The sequence below is a fragment of the Panthera onca genome, chromosome B3, assembly GCF_046562875.1.
Source record: "Panthera onca isolate mPanOnc1 chromosome B3, mPanOnc1 haplotype 2, whole genome shotgun sequence".
Taxonomy (NCBI): Eukaryota; Metazoa; Chordata; class Mammalia; order Carnivora; family Felidae; genus Panthera; species Panthera onca.
This window is the reverse complement of record NC_138344.1, coordinates 3411675-3429250: the sequence shown is the minus strand read 5'-3', so window position 1 is coordinate 3429250 and position 17576 is coordinate 3411675. Positions and strand designations below refer to the sequence as shown.

The following is a 17576-nucleotide window of genomic DNA, read 5'->3' as shown; positions in this document are numbered from 1 at the left end:
ATCAGTGATACAGGTGTGATTCATTTCTTCATCATTTACGTGCTGTCTTTTTAAACCTTCCTGGGGCCCCGAATTTAGGCGCTCGGCTAATGGGAACAAATCCAATTTCAGGCTGGTTGAGCTCACTTGGTTGGAAGCTTCTGACCCTGACCAGATCATAGATTTTTGAATTACAAAAATGAATTTCTTGTATTATAAATCACTCTACAACTTGCTTTCTTTCCTTGACAGTGTGCTGTGGGCATCTTCCCAGTAGATATGGAGCTTCCCTTTTTTTTTTTTTTTAATCTTGTGATTCAAGAGAATTCCTTTATTTCGATGTCTCACAGTTTACCCAGCCAGTCTCTTATCGCTTATAATTCAAGTTGGTTTCAGTTTTTAATAGACATAGAATGGCCTGACATCCTTTTATGTCATTGCAATTGGCTGGTGTGTTTCCAGACGCTAGGTCCCTGGAGGTCTGCCCATTAATAGGTTCTTGTCCCTTGATCCGTTTTGCACTCCCAGTGTGTGTGAAAGCGCCCATCCCTCCATACCTGTATGACACCTAATATTGGGTCAGATTAATAAAAAAATATTTTTTCTGTCAATCTGTTGAGTGGAAAGTATCTCCTTTTTGATTTACAGTCTTTCTAGATATTTTGTCAACTGTTTGAACTTGTATTTTTTCCCGTTTGTTTTCTTGCCAGTTTATATTCTTGTCCTTTCCAATTGGGTTGTTTTATGTGCTGCTTTTTTTCTTAAATGGGAGTTTTGAGTATCATGGATGCTAAGCATGGGTCCTTCATACAGTTTCCTTTCTGTTTCATTTTGCCACTTTTGTCAAATTTGGTGTTATTACATCTATTCACTGTTCAGTCTTTAATTTTATAGGGTCAGAATTTTGGGTTTTGTGTTGTGCCTAGAAGATTCTTCCCACCCCTGTATTTCGGAATATTCTTCTGTGTAATTTAGTGCCTTTGTAGACTGTTTTTAGGTCTGTATTTGTGATCCAGTCTGTAGTATGAGGCGTGAACCTAAGTTTAATATTAATTTGCCAAATTGTAACCAAAAAAGAAAAAATTAAAAGGAACATAAGATTTGAATTAATTTTACGTGTGATTTGGGGGAGGACTTACATCTTTGCACAGTTAAACTTTCCCGTGTAGGAACATGGCTCTTCAGATAGATGTTGTACATTTTCTCCTTATATTTATTCCTTATTGTTGTGTATTTTTTTTTTTAATTTTTTTTTTTTAACGTTTTATTTATTTTTGAGACAGAGAGAGACAGAGCATGAACGGGGGAGGGGCAGAGAGAGAGGGAGACACAGAATCGGAAGCAGGCTCCAGGCTCTGAGCCATCAGCCCAGAGCCCGACGCGGGGCTCGAACTCACAGACTGCGAGATCGTGACCTGAGCTGAAGTCGGACGCCCAACCGACTGAGCCACCCAGGCGCCCCTGTTGTGTATTTTTATGTTGCTCTTATGAATGGGATCTCCTTTTCCTTTATATTTTCTTTCAGGCTATTGATGGTATGAAATGAAGCTATTGAACTTTATGCCTGTTGAACTTTATTGTATATTCTCACATTCGGTGTCGGGCTAACCAGTAGCCAGTGTCCAGAAATGGTTTTGTGGGGGGAAAGATTCAGTCTCAACATAGAAAACCTTTGATATTAACATCTGCCCACGGGACACTTGGGTGTTTATTGTGAGTGGTAGTGTTAGGGAGAATGATTCTTTCGTTGTTGATTTAGTGCTGTAGTTTCTAATGTGAATTGCTATTAGGGAGTCCTTACAAGCAAAGGCACTCAAGTACACCCAGCAAAGAAGGAAAGTTGGGCTGAGACATGCCTGGTGTTGGCTGGAGAGGCCTTCAGGTATGTCCAGTAATCGAGTGGAGCATAGTAACTCGTCTGAGTTTTGTAAATAATACATGACTGCTCATTGTATGTTAAAAAGAAAATGAAATGAATGTTCTCCAACATCATGGGGAGGAAGAGCTGTCCCAAAATCATAGTGAGAAAAATACTGCTTCTCCCCCAAAATGTTGAAACTCATTTGGATTAAAATCTGTTAATAGTATTATACATATTAAATTAACGCATATTACCTCTGTTTTCCTGTGAATTCGTTGTTTGTCATTTACCAACATTTTTATGTTTGTGTGTGTGTGTGTTGTTGTTTTTTTTTTTTAAAGAAAATAGATGTTACCAATAAAGCTGTTGCAGAAATTCTTTCGAAAGCCACAGAGTATCTTCAGCCAAATCCAGGTAAAGTTAGAAAATGTCTCGACATAGTCTATTGTTCATTCACTGTCATAGACTAACAACCCATGTTTGCTTGGCATATGGCTGACGTAACTTAGAAACAGTGTTTTCTGTGTCCAAATAATGAATTTCAGTTTTTTAAAGTCAAGCCGCCAGCGACCGAAGGTAGTTTCAGGGAGTCCTAGCTGATGAGAAACAGAGCAGATAATCCCGTGGTCTATGGTGACATCCTGCGGATAGAGACTTGGTCTTAGCAGCAAGGCGCTGCTCAGTAAAGACACATTTTAGGAGATGCCTCAGAGACCCACTGAATGTTTGGTATGTTTTCTTATTCAGGCCTCTCCTCTTTTAGAAAAAAATTCTGTCATCCTGCTGTAAAGGTATAATTGAAATTGTAATTTCACTTTGTAGCTCAGATGCTAAAGAAATGAGGCAGGAAAAGCAGCATGAAAAGGTCCCTTGTTGCATCAGCTTCTCGACAGAAGGTTCTTAATTCCGTGGTTGTGAAGCAGCATCCCTTGATGGGTTTTTCCTGGGTTGTAAATGACAGAAACCAACAGGGGGCAGGGCACCCAAGCCTTGAATTCTGCAAATTTCCCAAACTGCCTTCCTTTTTAGGAACGTATTATTTGCAGGGAGTCGCTGTGACTCCCTTGGGCGTTAGGACTCCCCTACAGACCCAACCACCTGAAAATCTAGACAGGAACAATTTCAAAACATAAATTTTACAAAAACTGCGTCCAGGGAGGTTGGCGGGTATAGGATTCTTTGGAACTGTGTAGAGGTTTGTAATTTCAAGGGCCGCACTCCTGCCTCTCTTCTCTGGCCTCCTCAGTGACTGAGATGAGCTATGTAAGTTCCTTTTCCCGATAAATCGGCACAGATTTAGCGAGGGCTTCCTCTTGGCAGAGGGGCTTTCCCGGTTCCTGGGACCCAGATCCCATCCTCAAAGAGCTGACGTTGGAATGGGGTAGGAGCGGGGTTGGCCAGCAAGGACAGAGGCCTCTGGCTGTTGCCAGTTTAGTGGATGTCAGCCACATGCCTGCCACCTCCCAGTCCCCACCCTGGCAGTGGGAAGGAAGAGCCACGCGTGCGTGTGGCTATTGGAGCACAGGGACCAGAAAGAAAACTGCTTTGAAGCTGAGGCAGGCAAGATTCAAACAGGCTGGCACCAGAAGTGTCTGAAGCCTTGCTCCTCAAAGTGTGGTCCGCGAACTAGCAGCCTCAGCCTCACCCGAGAGACTGGGAAACGCAGAGCCTTGAGCTCATCCCAAACAGACTGAACCAGACTTGGCGTTTTAACAGGATCCTCGGGTGATTTGTATGCACCTTAAGAGCTTGAGAGGAGGCACTGGCCTAGAACACATGAAAACAAGTGTGATTATTAAAGTAAAAGAAAATGAAAGCGTACCTCTTTACTTCCTGGAGTTATCACAGACGCCACAAGCTGGTATGTGATTCGCTCTCTAGCCCGGGGAATAAAAGCCCAGGTTCTTAGCTTGGTATTCAGTTCATAGTCATATTTTCCCATAGATCTCTCCTGATTCATCCTGGTTTTGTTTTGTTTTGTTTTGGGGGGGGCACAAGTGAGTGAGGGGCAGAGAGAGGAAGAGAGAGAGAAGCGAGGTTCACTTAAAGCAGGCTCGGGCTTCCCTGATGTGGGACTTGGACTCATGAACCGTGAGGTCATGACCTGAGCCGAAGTCAGATGCCTAACAACTGAGCCCCCCCCCCCCCCAGGCGCCCCCCGATTCATCCTGTTTTAATTTCAGCTTAGGTCAGACTGGCCTCCTCTTTATCTGTTGGTTCTGTACCATAAACATCCCACCTTCTATACCGTTGACGTGATATCTGCACTTTGTAGGCACATCTTGCTATCTGTATTCAGCATATTGTTATGGTCACACCACGCTTTATTTGCCCGGTGCATCTCCTATATTCTGTCCCGCAGCGACTAGCTCTGTGCTCCTGTAGGGCAGCCGCTGTCCTGGGTCCCTCTGGAGCCGGAGGGGTTAGCACTGTGCGCCACACAGAGCCGGGATCAGTAAGCACTGATGGCCTGAGTCGGGGAAGAGAAGTTGAGAAGCAGTGGCCGCCCGTCCTTTCCCTCGGGGCAGGGGCCCCGACCTGCACCGAGGAGCATCAACACAGACTCCTGTTCACTCAGCAGGAGTTCGTCTCCTCCCGTTGGCTCTGCTTCCTCAACAGGAGTGCGCCAAAGCCCTTCATCAGGATATTGAATATAATCACTCCGAATAAATTGTTGGGACCGGGAGGGTGACAGGGGCCTTTTGGTGGTTTGAAACATCCACCTCAGCGATGCCGTCCTTGGTGTTCCGTTGGTCCCCAGGAAGGATCGCCTCCCCGGTACTGGCATCTGGCTCTGGGCGTGCGTGTTGCAGGCCCTGCTCTGTGTGTCCCTGTGCAGCGGGGACACTTCTGATGTGCGGAGTCAACGACGTGTGCGTCGTTTCCATTTTCCCTTGCTTAGCAACCCCCTCTTCCCCCCACCGCCCGGGCACTTGGAAAAAGAATCGGGAAAATCACGTGAGACGTGAAATAGGTCACACAGTCCCTTTCACATGCTCCAGGTGTCCCACGTCTTGCCCATCGGGGTGACCTCAGTTTTGCCATATTTGTTAAATGCCATGTACCTGTCGCTCCGCCTTGTCATTTTAAGGAATTACAAATGACAATGTTTTTAAGCATACAGAGCTAAGCTAGGGATGCTGAACACTGTGTCGAAGATCCGAGGACAGGTGAAAACCACCGGGTACCCGCAGACGGAAGGCTTGCTGGGCGACTGTATGCTAAAGTACGGGAGGGAGCTCGGGGAAGGCTCCACCTTCGGTGAGTGTTTGCAGATCGCCTGGAGCGCTTTGTATGAGTGAGTGTGTGTGTGTGTGTGTGTGTGTGTGTGTGTGTGTGAATGAAGGGGGAGGGAAGGGCGGAGGGAAGGGGGGGAGGGACAAAGAGAGGAGTGGGGAGGCTCCACCTTGGGTGACTGTTCAAAGATTGCCTGGGAGCACTTTGTGTGTTGGGGGGGAGGGGGAGAGGCAAAGGGGGGAGGCCGCACCTTCGTGACTGTTCACAGATCACCTGGGAGCACTTTGTCCGGGGTGGGGGGGGGGCAGAGAAGGGGGAAGGGCAGAGAGAGGAGAGAGAGAAAGGGAAACCCAAGCAGGCTCTGTGTTGACAGCAGAGAGCCCGATGTGGGGCTTGAACCCACGAAGCATGAGATCATGATCCAAGCTGAAATCAAGAGTCGGCCACTCAACTGACTGAGCCACCCAAGCACCCCACAGTACCTTCATGTTAACAAGCTTTATTATTATTATTTTTATATCACCCAAGTAATACACGTTCGTTGCAGAAGGCTTAGAAAATATAAGCTAGTGAAATACAAGAAAGGAAGTGCTGACATCACCCACAGTCACGTATCTGGTGATGGACCTTTTGTGTATTCTCATCCCTAGTCATGTATACCTTCACAGCCCTTTGTGTATTCTCATCCCTAGTCACGTACACCTTCACAAGGTTTATTCTCATCCCTAGTCACGTACACCTTTACAAAATTAAAATGGAGTTATGGTATCTCTACCTTTATACCCTTTTGTAACTTGCTTATTTCTATCGACTGAATCAAGATCCATGTCATAAAATGATTAATCTTCTATGATACTGTTTTTAATGGCTGTATAATAACCCGTGTGTCATGGCAGACTTTGTTCAGTCAACCCTAGTTATTAGATATTTAGATACTTTTTTCTGTACGTAAAAAAATTTTACTAGCGTTTATAAAACCATTTTCATAATCTTTAGGGATATCCAAGATTATGTTCGTGGATTGAAATCCCTGGTAGTGAAATTGTTGGGTTGAGAATATGCGTGTTTTTTCAGATATCTGAACAATATTCCCAAAGGACCCTCCAGAAGGGGTGTGCCAGTTTGATACTGTTGCCAGGAGTATGTGAGAGTATGTTTCCCAGCACAGTTATTGATTGTGGGAATTACTCTTTTAGCTTACTTCTGAATCACAGGTACTTTGATACATAGCATATAAAATTGATCTCTTAGTGCTGTGTTAACTTCACCTTTTGGATTATGTGTAAGGTAGATTTCTTTCCTGTTTGTCATCATTTTTGTGAAATGTGTATTTGTATCTTTTGCCTATTTTTTCATTAATACGTTCATTTCCCCCCCTTACTGGTTGACGAGCTCTTTCAAGGGTTAGGACATTTGCTCTTGGTCTGCCTTATATGTTAATGAAGTTACGCCCCACGTAGGCATTCGCCTTCTGACCTTGTGGACGGAGGCCACTGAAACGGAGGAGCTTTTGGTTTTCATATAGTGGGACTCCTAACTCTTCCTTTATGGTTTATGGCTCTGTTGTTTTGTTTAGAAAAACTTTTCCACCCCACCCACCCCCACAAGTCGTGTCAATGTTTATTCATACTTTTCTTTCGAAACATGTTTCCTTTTCTTCCCTTTAAATTTCCAAGCTCCTGATTTTAACGGGCAGATACTGTGCAGTAGGGTCCTAATTTTGTTTTCTCCCAAGTAAGTAGCTGGTTGTCCTAATACTCCATTGAAAAGTTCAGCCTTTCCCCTCTGGAGAGAAACGTTTTGTTACAGACTAAATTTTTATATTTTAAGTTTGTTTCTGGTCTTTTTTTTTTTTTTCTCCTGTTTTCTTGGTCTGTACCTTGCTTTGCTCCAGTGTTGTATTTTAAGAATTGTAATTTAAACGTATATTTCAATATGCTTAACTAAAATCTTCCTTGGTTATCTTATTATAAACAATACACGGAAATGTTTCTGTCAAAGCCAAATTCGACACTCTGTGGCTTGGGCAGTGGTGGCCGAGGATCAGAAACAGTACCCTCCGTTTCTAACCAGTTGGGCAGGAAAGAGTCCCCAGGCTAGGAAGGGATGTCTCCTCTTTACCTTGGGATGATTTAGAACCTAACAATGAAGAGGGAGTTAAGGAAACTTAGGGATGAAGCTACCAGTGGAGTTCTGACCAGTGGTAATTTAGCGTAACTAAATTTCCACTTACAGTTTTCTAGTTCATTTCTTAAAAAAAAAAAAAAAAAAGGGGGGGAGGTGAGGCTTCGTTGCTATTGCTGTTTTACAGGTGAATAAACTATGCATGGCTGGACCAGTAGGTGTGACAACTTTAAGGTCAGAATTTGCTAGAAATGCGAATTCTTGGGCTGGCCCCTAAGGTCTTTTTCTAGCCTGGGAGTTGAGAGACCCCAAACTACATTTTCACGAGGTCAATTTGGTGGAAAACTCCAAAACAGGAAAAATAGTTTGCTTTGGTGCCTCATGTCCCAGAGATGCCTCTTAGAGAAACGGCCTCTCGTTCTGCTCCGCTACCAGGACTCCTGCTTGCACATTACTGCGGGTCAGCTGACACTGAGATACCAGAGTGCAGGCCAGCAACACCTGCCGGTCACAGCCCCCAAGGCCAAGCGCGGCTGGCTTGGGCCTCATCGCAAGAGCAGGCCTTGCCCATCCCGCTGAAAGGCTGTCCCATGTGACACGGCCAGGCTTTCTTTGACATCAGAAAGGGTAAGGAGCCTCGGAACCATCTGAAGGCTCTGGGGACTGACCTCAAGATCTAGGAGCTAGAAGCTGACAAGAGGTTTTGTTCCCTTATTTCTATTGTAATCTTTATTGCCTGACACTTAGCCCTGATGAATGAATCCTTTTAGAGTTTACAAAGAGCGATTTTGTTCTCCAGCTTCTAAGGAATCCTAGGTGCCAGTTCACAAAACTACAGATTTCCCTGCTCTCCGAAAGCAGAGCATTGCCACCAAGCCTTTTGTAAAACGAAGTGGCGTAAAGCAAAGAAGAAATTACCGTTAATTTATGTGGAAAATGTTTTGAGCATGACCAGGCCCCCCAAAATAGGCTCTCTTACACTTTTCTGATACCTTAGGATACATCTTACTGATGTGTGCACAGAATAAAATCGAGGCAAAGCGCAGATGCTCACAGACGCAGTTCAAAGCTGCCGGGACGGGGGGCTGATGCCAATGTTCTGTACACAGTTCAATTCTCACTACTTGGGGTCCATGCTGCCTCTAGTGGCTCACTGCAAAACAGGGGCTGAATGTTTTCTCATTTTCGCCTTTTTTTTTTCTTTTTTGGTGAAAACAGAAATCTTCTTTGGATTTCTTCCAGTTAGCAAAAGCAGGTACTAGTTATTGTAGGTCTCTGGTAAACTGATGGGGTGCGACCCAGACCTTCGAAAAGCAGAGTGTGCCTGTCACCAGTTTGAGAAAGGAGCTTTATCCCCATCTAGTGGCCAAAAGGGTAAATGCTTCGGTCTGTCTGAACCTCCTACCTTTATTTTGTAGCGCAGACTACAGAACGTAGAGAGGAAAATACAGAAAATAAGACGTTCAGAAAAAAAAAAATTTTTTTCTCTGAGTCAGGATTCAACAGTCTCAGGGTGATTCGCTTTTTTCCATGGCCCTCCACAAACGTTTGGGAAAGAATGAAGTCAATATCACCACTAACCTCGAGTACCCTGCTGAAGACCCTTTTTTAATTTGTATTTTCTATTCAAGGTAGTGCATTAATAGAAGTCGGTGAATCCATGAAGCTAATGGCTGAGGTGAAAGACTCTCTTGACATTAACGTAAAGCAAACTTTTATTGATCCACTTCAGTTACTACAAGACAAAGATTTAAAAGAGATTGGGGTAAGTCTTCCGGGCTCTAAATCTACCTGTTGCTACTTAAAGTGAAGTTCCTATTTAAAACCATCAGAGTGTTTCTGTAGGGATTCCGTGAAAGCATCGTCTTGTGGGTGGTGAAAAGAATAACTCCTATTTACCTGGCTCACTGGGAAAGAGACCCGGGACCTCTTAGCTTTTTATTCTGTATCTTATTTTTTTTTTTTAATTTTTTAGGGTTTTTATATATTTTTGAGAGAGAGAGGAAGAGAGAGAGAGAGAGAGAGAGAGAGAACATGAATGGGGGAAATGCAGAGAGGGAGAGAGACACAAAATCTGAAAGAGGCTCTGGGCTCCAAGCTGTCAGCACAGAGCCCAACGTGGGGCTTGAACCCACGGACCATGAGATCATGACCTGAGCCGAAGTCGGACGCTTAACCGACTGAGCCACCCAGGCACCCCTGTTCTCTATCTTATTAAAGCCGGCTAGAAGCCAGGATGAAGGAACACATTTCCACAGCCACTTCTCACATAACAAAATGATCCCATAACTTTGTAGTGGATTTTTGATAATGAAAATCACAACTGTGTCAGTCGTATCTTTTGATACTTGGCACCAGCACTGATTATCTTGCACTGCTTCTCGAGGAGACCAATAAACAGGAATTGACATTTCACGTTTGGAAAACTGTTAGAAGTGGCCTTCCAGAGCGTACATGTGAGCTCTCGGGGACCTGTAGGTGATCATGTGCCTCTTGCTTAGTGGTGTTTGTGCGTATGTGCACAAACAGCGTTGAGATTTCTGCCTCACCGGACTTCTACTCTGGCGGGACAGCCTGTGTTGACTTCACGCTGGCGGGCCACCAGCTGCCCTGAGGACCTGCCCCCAGGTATCTTCAAGAGTGATCTGAATGCAAGTCCAAGCCAGCTGGGAAGTCATTTGAACCTTGACTTGCTTCCTTCCTTCCTTCCTTCCTTCCTTCCTTCCTTCCTTTCTTTCTTTCTAATGTTTATTTGGGGGTTGGGGGGATGAGGGGCAGAGAGAGAGGGAGAGACAGAGAATCCCAAGCAGGCTCCGTGCTGTCAGCACAGAGCCCAACACAAGGCTGGATCTCACGAACCCTGAGATCATGACTTGAACTGAAATCGAGTCAGACGCCTTACCGAGTGAGCCACCCAGGTGCCCCGTCCGCTTTCCTCCCTCTCCTTTCTCTGGGCACGGCGCATCTCATGGGGTGGCCCCTGGACCGTCAGCATCAGCATCACATTAGAAAGGCAGATGCTGGGGCCCTGTTGTAGGTTTCCCAAACGGAGAGTCCTGGATGCCTGGAATTCAGGAAGGTTGAATGAAAAACGAAAGCAACCATTCAGGGACTCCCAAGAACATTCTGCTGCCCCCCCCCCCTCCAGAATGCCCCCCTCAGCCCCTTACTCGTGGTCTCTGTCCCATCCATGTCAGGGAAAGCAGTGTCCTTCCTGACCTCCGAGGTCTGTCCTCCACTGGACCCCGGAGTCTGTTGCCACATCCATTGTCCTCTCTCCTGAATCTCCATTCTCTCCCTTTCTATCACCTCCTCTCAGTTAACATCTGGACACATCCACACAACAGCCCTTGACTCCCGGCACCACACCCAGAGCAGGCTTCCTGAGACGCAGACTGTCGGCAGCTGCCCACAGGGGAGAGACACTGAAGATCTACTCCAGCCTCTCCTGCCCTCTGGGGCCCGATTCTCTGGCCTCTCCTGCCCTTTGGGGCCTGACCTCGGCCCCTTCCCACCGTTACCTGCAGCCCCCCGGGGTGTTTTGCTGTGTTCTGTCCCTCTGTTCCTGGCCTTTCTCCCCCTCCCCTCCCCTCCCCTCCGGGCTAAGTCACGTCACCTCTCGGATCTCAGACGCTCTTCCCTTTGGGAAGCCCCTGCCCTCCCCTCACAGAATCAGGGGCTCCTGCGCTCCCCGCGTGATGGCACTAAGCGCCTCAGGGGTAAGGATCCTGCCTCGTCCACTTTTGTGGCCACGATGTCCAGCATGGCATTCGTGCTTCCAAATTACTAAAGAACAGATGACTCTAGAGAAGGAGGGGCGTCCTGGGGACCGGGGGGACCAGAACAGCCTTTGCAAACGCAGAACCTTAAAACCAAACGCCCCCTTTGTTGAAAGATGTAATACACCATTTCTTCCCGTGCTGTCGTCCTTGAGGAAAACCACAAGTCCGCCCCACAACGTAGGTCTTCCGTTTGACCTGCTTCAGAGCCGGCTGTGGACACAAATGTGGGGCAGACTTGTGTGCAAAATCCACCTGTACTTAAGTGTTGGCATTCCCCACGCAGCAAAATAGTACTCTAAATGGCTTCCTTGTTACTCAGCTGCCATCTGATACAGAAATGCTATAAAGCTACACTTAAATCCTAGAATGATCGAGAGTTAAGAGTCTACTCCTCAGAAGCCATTCATAGTCTCAACTGTGCCGCTGCGTCTCAGGCCTCAGGAGTGGGGAACCTGCCCATTTAACACATGGCTGACTTCTATCTGTAAGGGGTTTTGTGGGTTCAGTTCTTGGCCCGTCAGCAGCCATCACCCCTGTTTTACAGCCACACACGGAGGCACAGAGGGAGTAACAGATCTGCCCAGAGCCACGGAGCATACAATAAAGATGCTTCTGGGTTTTCATCCCATATGCTCTCTTCACCTCTTCATTATGGAAGTGGAACCAGTGTTTCATTCACTAAAATGCTAAGTGATGTTACCTGCATACTTCGCTGGGATGGCCTGTTCTTGTGTGTACGTTTGATGTCAGATACCTGTTTTCCAAGGATTGTAGGCATAATGCCTTGCCCCATACAGCTGTCCTGCCGACAGTATTTCTGACATAGGATCCCTCTGCTGGAATACAAACTGTGATGGGGGAACTTACTACCACACAAGACAGCCCCTTCCGTGAATGCACACGTCTGATATTTACAGTTGTTACATTTTGTTAAAGAGATTCTTTTTTTTTTCTTTTTTTCTTTTCTTTTTTTTTTTTTTTAAGAAATTTCACCATTTCAGAGGTTGTGAGTGTCTGTTTCTCAGTGTGTACATGTTCACTGGAGGTATTTATTCAACTTGTTCTGTTATTGTTTGGGAACTTTATGGGAGACGCCTAAGTATTCTAGGGGTTACTAGAAATTTGTGCTTTTACAATCTCCTTTTTGGCAAGGACTTGACAGTTGTGCCAAAGGAAACATGCTTGTTTTTGGCAGAGTTAATTGGCTGGAAATTATCTGGATGTGTTATTAGAGCACTGAAGTGAGGGGCCCTATAGACAACTTTGGGAAATGGAATCTGAGTGCTGATAGTGTCTTTATGTTCATATAGGTATTCATTCTGCCATCCATTTATCCATGCATCCATTCACCCACCCTTTCCTCCACCCACCTGTCCGTCCATCCATCCGTCCATCCGTCTAACCATCCCCCATGCCTTGAGGACCATCAGTAAGGGTAGCCTCTAGTGGATGCTGGGGACACACAGACGTGTAAGATGCGTCCCTGCCCCTAGAATTTAGGTCACCCGAAAGCAGTGGCTGTGATCATGGAAATAACAAGTTTCTTTGCCCCGTGTTTTGAATGTACAGTTCTCTGAAAGACTCTTTTGTCTTTTTCAGCACCACCTGAAAAAGCTGGAAGGCCGCCGCCTGGATTATGATTATAAAAAGAAGCGAGTAGGTAAGATACCAGACGAAGAAGTCAGACAAGCGGTAGAAAAATTTGAAGAGTCAAAGGAGTTGGCTGAAAGAAGCATGTTTAATTTTTTAGAAAATGATGTAAGTATTTAAACCAACCAGGAGACTTTAATGTGAATGAAAACATTGACCATATGAGTAGGATCAACATGTTGAGAAGCTCTGGAGCCTTAGTTTACGAGAGCTTCCAGAATTTTCCGTAACCATTATGTCCTGCCTCAGAAATAGCTTCAGACATTTGGCAAGTCCCAGCTCAGACCTCAGATCTCAAGAAGGCCTGTTTATGCCAGGACTGTTCCGGAGACCTGCTCCAGGTAGCCCCGGGGAGGGGGATGGTTTGGGGACTTGCATAGCAGACCGGCCTTTGTGTTTGAGGCCATAGCATTGTGACTTTGCAGTGGAACGCGGGGCCCACGTCATGCGTAACGTGCGCTTTTGCTCAGACTGAGAGAAGCACGCTGTGAGGCAGGTGTGTGAGGAGGAGAGGCTCTCCGGTGCCCTGCCTTGTCATCGCGAACATGCAGGATATAAAAGCGTGACCTGCGTTGTTCAGCTGTACCATAGCGGTGCCTGTGGACTCAGGAATGATGAAGGTCTGGACACACATCCCTCAGAGACGCCAGTACCCTGTTGTGCTGTAATTGCCACCACCAGCTTTTATTTTATTTGTTCAAGTGAAGTTAGATTCGGCGTCCCTGAGGGGCATGGCCATCCCCACCTGGGCACCATCAAGGCCGAAGGCCTCCCTTCTTTGCCTCACTGATGAGTCCTTGGGCGTTTGTCGTCACTGCCTTTTTCCACCTGCTTCTGTGTGGCGTCCCTGCCCTGACGCTGGCCTTGCTGATGCCCTGAGCCGTTTTGGCCCAGCCTTAGCTTTGGGCCCCCTTTGCTGAACTTTCAAACCCGTGGAGACAAGTCAGAGGATTTATTTATCTGCAAAACCATGTTCTACTTACAGTAGTTTATCAAAAGGTACATCAAGGTCTTGCGCTTTTGAGTCAAGTCAGACAGAACGTACGGAGCATCTTTTTTATTTGCCGTGGTGACGTCGGGGGCGGATTCGTATGTTCAGTATTAGCAAGACATTAGTCTCGGAGATAACAGTTTGAAAATCCCCGCGTCCATTAAACCTGAGTGCTGAAAAGCACCCTCAATTATGTTTCTCCTTTTAACATTTTATCAGGGTGCTTACATCTTACAGGAAGCGGGAAGAAGTCTACACAGTTGGCTGTTTTCCTTGTTTATTTATTTTCCCTTAAAAGTAGAACTTGCCTCTTGAGATTGTCCCCAGGCAGCAGGCGATTTTGGTTTTGTCTCCAATTGCTGTATTTGATTCTTCGACGTGTTGAGAAAGTGGGTTTGAAGTGCGGCATGTCAGGTGCACGTTATCCTTAACAGGCCGTCGCCAGCGTTGCCCTTCCGGTCCTGTGCCTGTTTGTGGTGGATTTGAACCCTGAAGTTGAGTCTCGTGAGTCAGACGTGCTGCTCCCTCAGCTCAGGGCTGGGTCCACACCTCCGCCGACGGGCTGTGCTGGCTCGTTTCGGGGACGGCCTTGCGCCTTCTGGCCTGTCCTTTGACAAGAGCTCCTGGAAACCAGCCGCGGAAGTGGGAGGAGACCGAACTCCTCGGCAGCTGGGGACTGTCCCGCCGCCTTGGGACTGGGCTCCTTCCCCTTCTCTGCCCTCCTGCCCGTGGCCGCCTTTAGCTGCGGTGGTGAGCCGGGTGCTCTGGTTGCTGACTCTTGCGGGAGTGGCGGTGGTAGTGCCCAAGAGGTGGCCGGTGATGGCGATGCCGACAGTGGCAAGGGGGCCATTTCTTGAGCGCTCACGGTAGAGCGTATGGGGTCCTAGGGGCGTCCCCTGTGTGACGACACCCCTGCTTTTGCCTTTCCCCTTCCCGGGGTTATAGTTGAGGAAACCCACAAGTTACCGTGTGAGCCCCAGAAGGCTGCCTTCCTTCTGTTCGTGGGGCACCAGCGGGCAGACCCAGAAGGGGACCGCCCTGTCCTTTTCCATGTCCGTGTGTCTGGGCAGTCCCTTTGATGAGACGTGGCGTGGAAAATCTTCCCCAGTTCAGCCCTTGGGCCTGCCATGCTAATGCGGAGGTGGTTGTGTGTGGGGATCAACAGCGGGCGACTTGGTGGGGGAAGACGGGGAAACCGGTGCATGGAGGGAGGAGGCGTACGTACGTGGAGCTCTCGGCCCTGTCCTTGGCCCCTCTCTACAACCAGGCCAGGCCCAGCGGGTCTGCAGCCCTCAGGACCCTGACTTCCTGCTCTCTCCGGGTCATCAACCCCACGTCGAACCTTGCCACTTCACCCCTCCTACCTGTGTCTGCTCGTCCCGTAGGAGGTAGCGGGTTGTGCTGATAACGTCTCTGTGGTCAGATGAGTTTGGCGGACCATAGCGGAGACAAAATTCACAGCCTTCTTTGTCACCAGACTTTTCAGAGTCTTTGTATGATAATGTGAAAAATTAATCTCTACGAGCTTGCTAAGGCAGGATACTCTGGGAAGTCTCTCCAACTTGTTTGGCCACAGAGCTTGTCCACAGCATCATCGTTATTGCTGTCATTTCAAGGGACAGGTGCCATGTGGCATAAGGTGCATTGGGAAATTCCGGACTCGCTGAAAGAAAGCACCCAGCCAGGAGTGGACGACCTGAAATCTGGTTCTGGTCTCACTTCTGCTCAGCTGTTTGCCCCTGGAGAGTCGCTTCGACCTACAGGTATCAGGCCCGACGTGAACAAGTGCAGGCAAGACACCCTTTGGAAATAAGAAGTGGGGAATAGAAGTAGAAGAGGCTGTTATGTAGGCTCCGGCCGTCATTGGCTTGCTCAGACTTTCTCAGAAACTCTGAATAAAGCTCTTGCCCCATTGGAAAGGGCATCTGTTTGTGATCAGACTCCTTCAGCTTTTCCGAGGAATCCAGAAAGAGTGGAGGTCTTTGAGACGACAGAGCAAGAAGTCACTTTGATGAAAGCGATTCCTATCGAAGTTGGCCTCCCTTGGAAACGTGCCATTTCGGTCGTGAAAGGGGACGGCTTGTCACGTTCCAGAACAGGTGCCTTTCCCTCATTCAGGCATGCCAAGCACGCTGCAGACTCCAGAGATCTGGGGGCAGGGCATTACCTACTCATGCCCAGTATCTCTCCTCGTGCTGTGGCCCTCAGAACGTGCCTCTCGGCCCACCTACCTGGCTGCTGACCAGTCCTGGCAACTGACTTCTGAAGATTCTGAGGAGGACAGTTCACAGCCCTGCTTCCATACTCCCCCCCGCCCCCCCAAGATAGAGAGCTGCCCTTATTACAGTCTGTAAGCCTTTGAGCCCTTCTTCCTTTGGGTTTAGCCCTAATCCTTTGCCCTTGGCCCACTGGCCAGCCAGCGGCTCAGAGCCCATTCAGGTTTCCACCACCTGCCCCGCCCTGCCCGGGAACCCCTGTATTCCCGGTGCGCAGTAGTATGGGGACGTCTACACTCTGCCTCCATCCCCACGGCTCAGAACCCCCACCAGCCTCATTGGCTCATAATCGGCCACTGGTTTGCAGCTAAAGAGAGGGTTTTGAGGTAGAGTGCACCCCCGGGCGACACCCAGTCGATGCACGGCCTCTCGCCCCTGGGAAGAGAGCGAGGAACCACGGCGTGGGGTGGAGTCAGCCGTGAAGTCCCCAGGCTCAGCCACGCGGGCACGTTCCCCACGGAGTTGGGTTCCTGTAAGTCTCAAGGCAACGGCTCCCGTGCCCCGTGAACAGGGGACCCTGACCAGGGCTATTTCCATTGCTAGGTTTTGCTTCTTTTGAGAGGAGACTAGAGCAGCTCAGAAGTAGCAGTTTCCTCTTCCTCTTGTAACAAATCACCGCACACGTGTGCCTTCAAACAACACAGATCTATCGTCTTCCAGACGGGAGGTCAGAAGTCCTCACGTCACGATATTGGCAGGGCTGAGTTCTGCCTGGAGGGTGTAAGGGAAGCAGCCATGTCTTTGCCTTTTCCACCCGCCAGAGGCACCTGCTTCTCCTTCAAAGCCCACTGTGAGGCATCTTCACACCTCTTACTCTCTTCCTCTGATCACCTTCTGTGACCCTCCTGCCTTCTTCTTCTAGGACCCTGTGATGACACCGGGCCCACCCAGATAATCCAGCTAATCCCCTAGTTCAAGACCCTAGTTCAAGGCCATTTTCCTGTCCACCACAAGCTCTTCCTGGTTCTGTTCCTGTTCCCCTGGTCGCTCGTGTGGCCTCTTCCTCCCTCACTGTCAGCTTACTGGGAAGTCTGGTCGAGTTTCCTGCCTCAGGTGCCTCGCATGTGCCCCCATCTGAACGGCCAGGGCCGTTGACTCTGAGACGGGAGTCAGCTGTCTGGCGGTTCTCCCCTGTGTGTGTCCTGCGAACCCTTCCACGGGATGAGGTCACACCTTACTCTCAAGGTGGCGCCGGCAAAGGGGTGGCACCGGTCTCAGCGGAAGCGGAATGAAACCTCTTTTCTCATCCCAGTGACCTTCCCCGAGTCAACAGATGGAGTGTTGTGGCCCGTGGAAGAAACGCTCTGCCTTCTGGACAGGCCCTCGCGGGGCCTGGCTTCATCGCTGCCATGTTTCTGCCTGTCCTGGGGTTTGATTCCAGCTGGGGATGGGAGGCAGAGGCCACCCGCAAAACACCTTGCCGCTTATGGCCTGGAATCCTCCCTGTTCTGGCATAAAGGGGCAGATGGTCCCCTTGTGACAGCGCGTGGCTTCACTGTCAGCCTGAGACTTTGCAGCGGAGTCCCAGCTCTGCAGGAGTTGTGTGCAGCAGGTGCCGTATTGCACTGCGGTCCCTCCCGGGTTCTGAGGGGCCTTGGGGTTCCCTCCCTTCCCGGAGTCAGCCAGAGAATGAATAGTTCCAAAGGCACCTCTAGATCGCCCAACCTCTTTTAGCC

At 48.4% G+C, this 17576-nt stretch overlaps 1 protein-coding gene across 13 annotated transcripts in view; it reads left to right on the top strand.

Moving 5' to 3' along the window:
• SH3GL3 (SH3 domain containing GRB2 like 3, endophilin A3) overlaps nucleotides 1–17576 on the top strand; it is a 133877-nt gene that overhangs the window by 86236 nt on the left and 30065 nt on the right. For 8 of the 13 annotated variants that reach the window (XR_013556473.2, XR_013556474.2, XM_078449071.2 and 5 more), the window contains exons 3-6: nucleotides 2182–2254; nucleotides 4958–5101; nucleotides 8833–8966; nucleotides 12583–12741. Coding sequence is in view for 11 of the 13 variants with exons in the window: in XM_078449071.2 (XP_078305197.1) it covers nucleotides 2182–2254; nucleotides 4958–5101; nucleotides 8833–8966; nucleotides 12583–12741 (510 nt within the window). In the remaining 2 variants the exon portion in view is untranslated. The remainder of the gene's footprint in view (nucleotides 1–2181; nucleotides 2255–4957; nucleotides 5102–8832; nucleotides 8967–12582; nucleotides 12742–17576) is intronic. The other 5 variants (XM_078449079.1, XM_078449077.1, XM_078449078.2 and 2 more) reach the window with 5 other exon arrangements.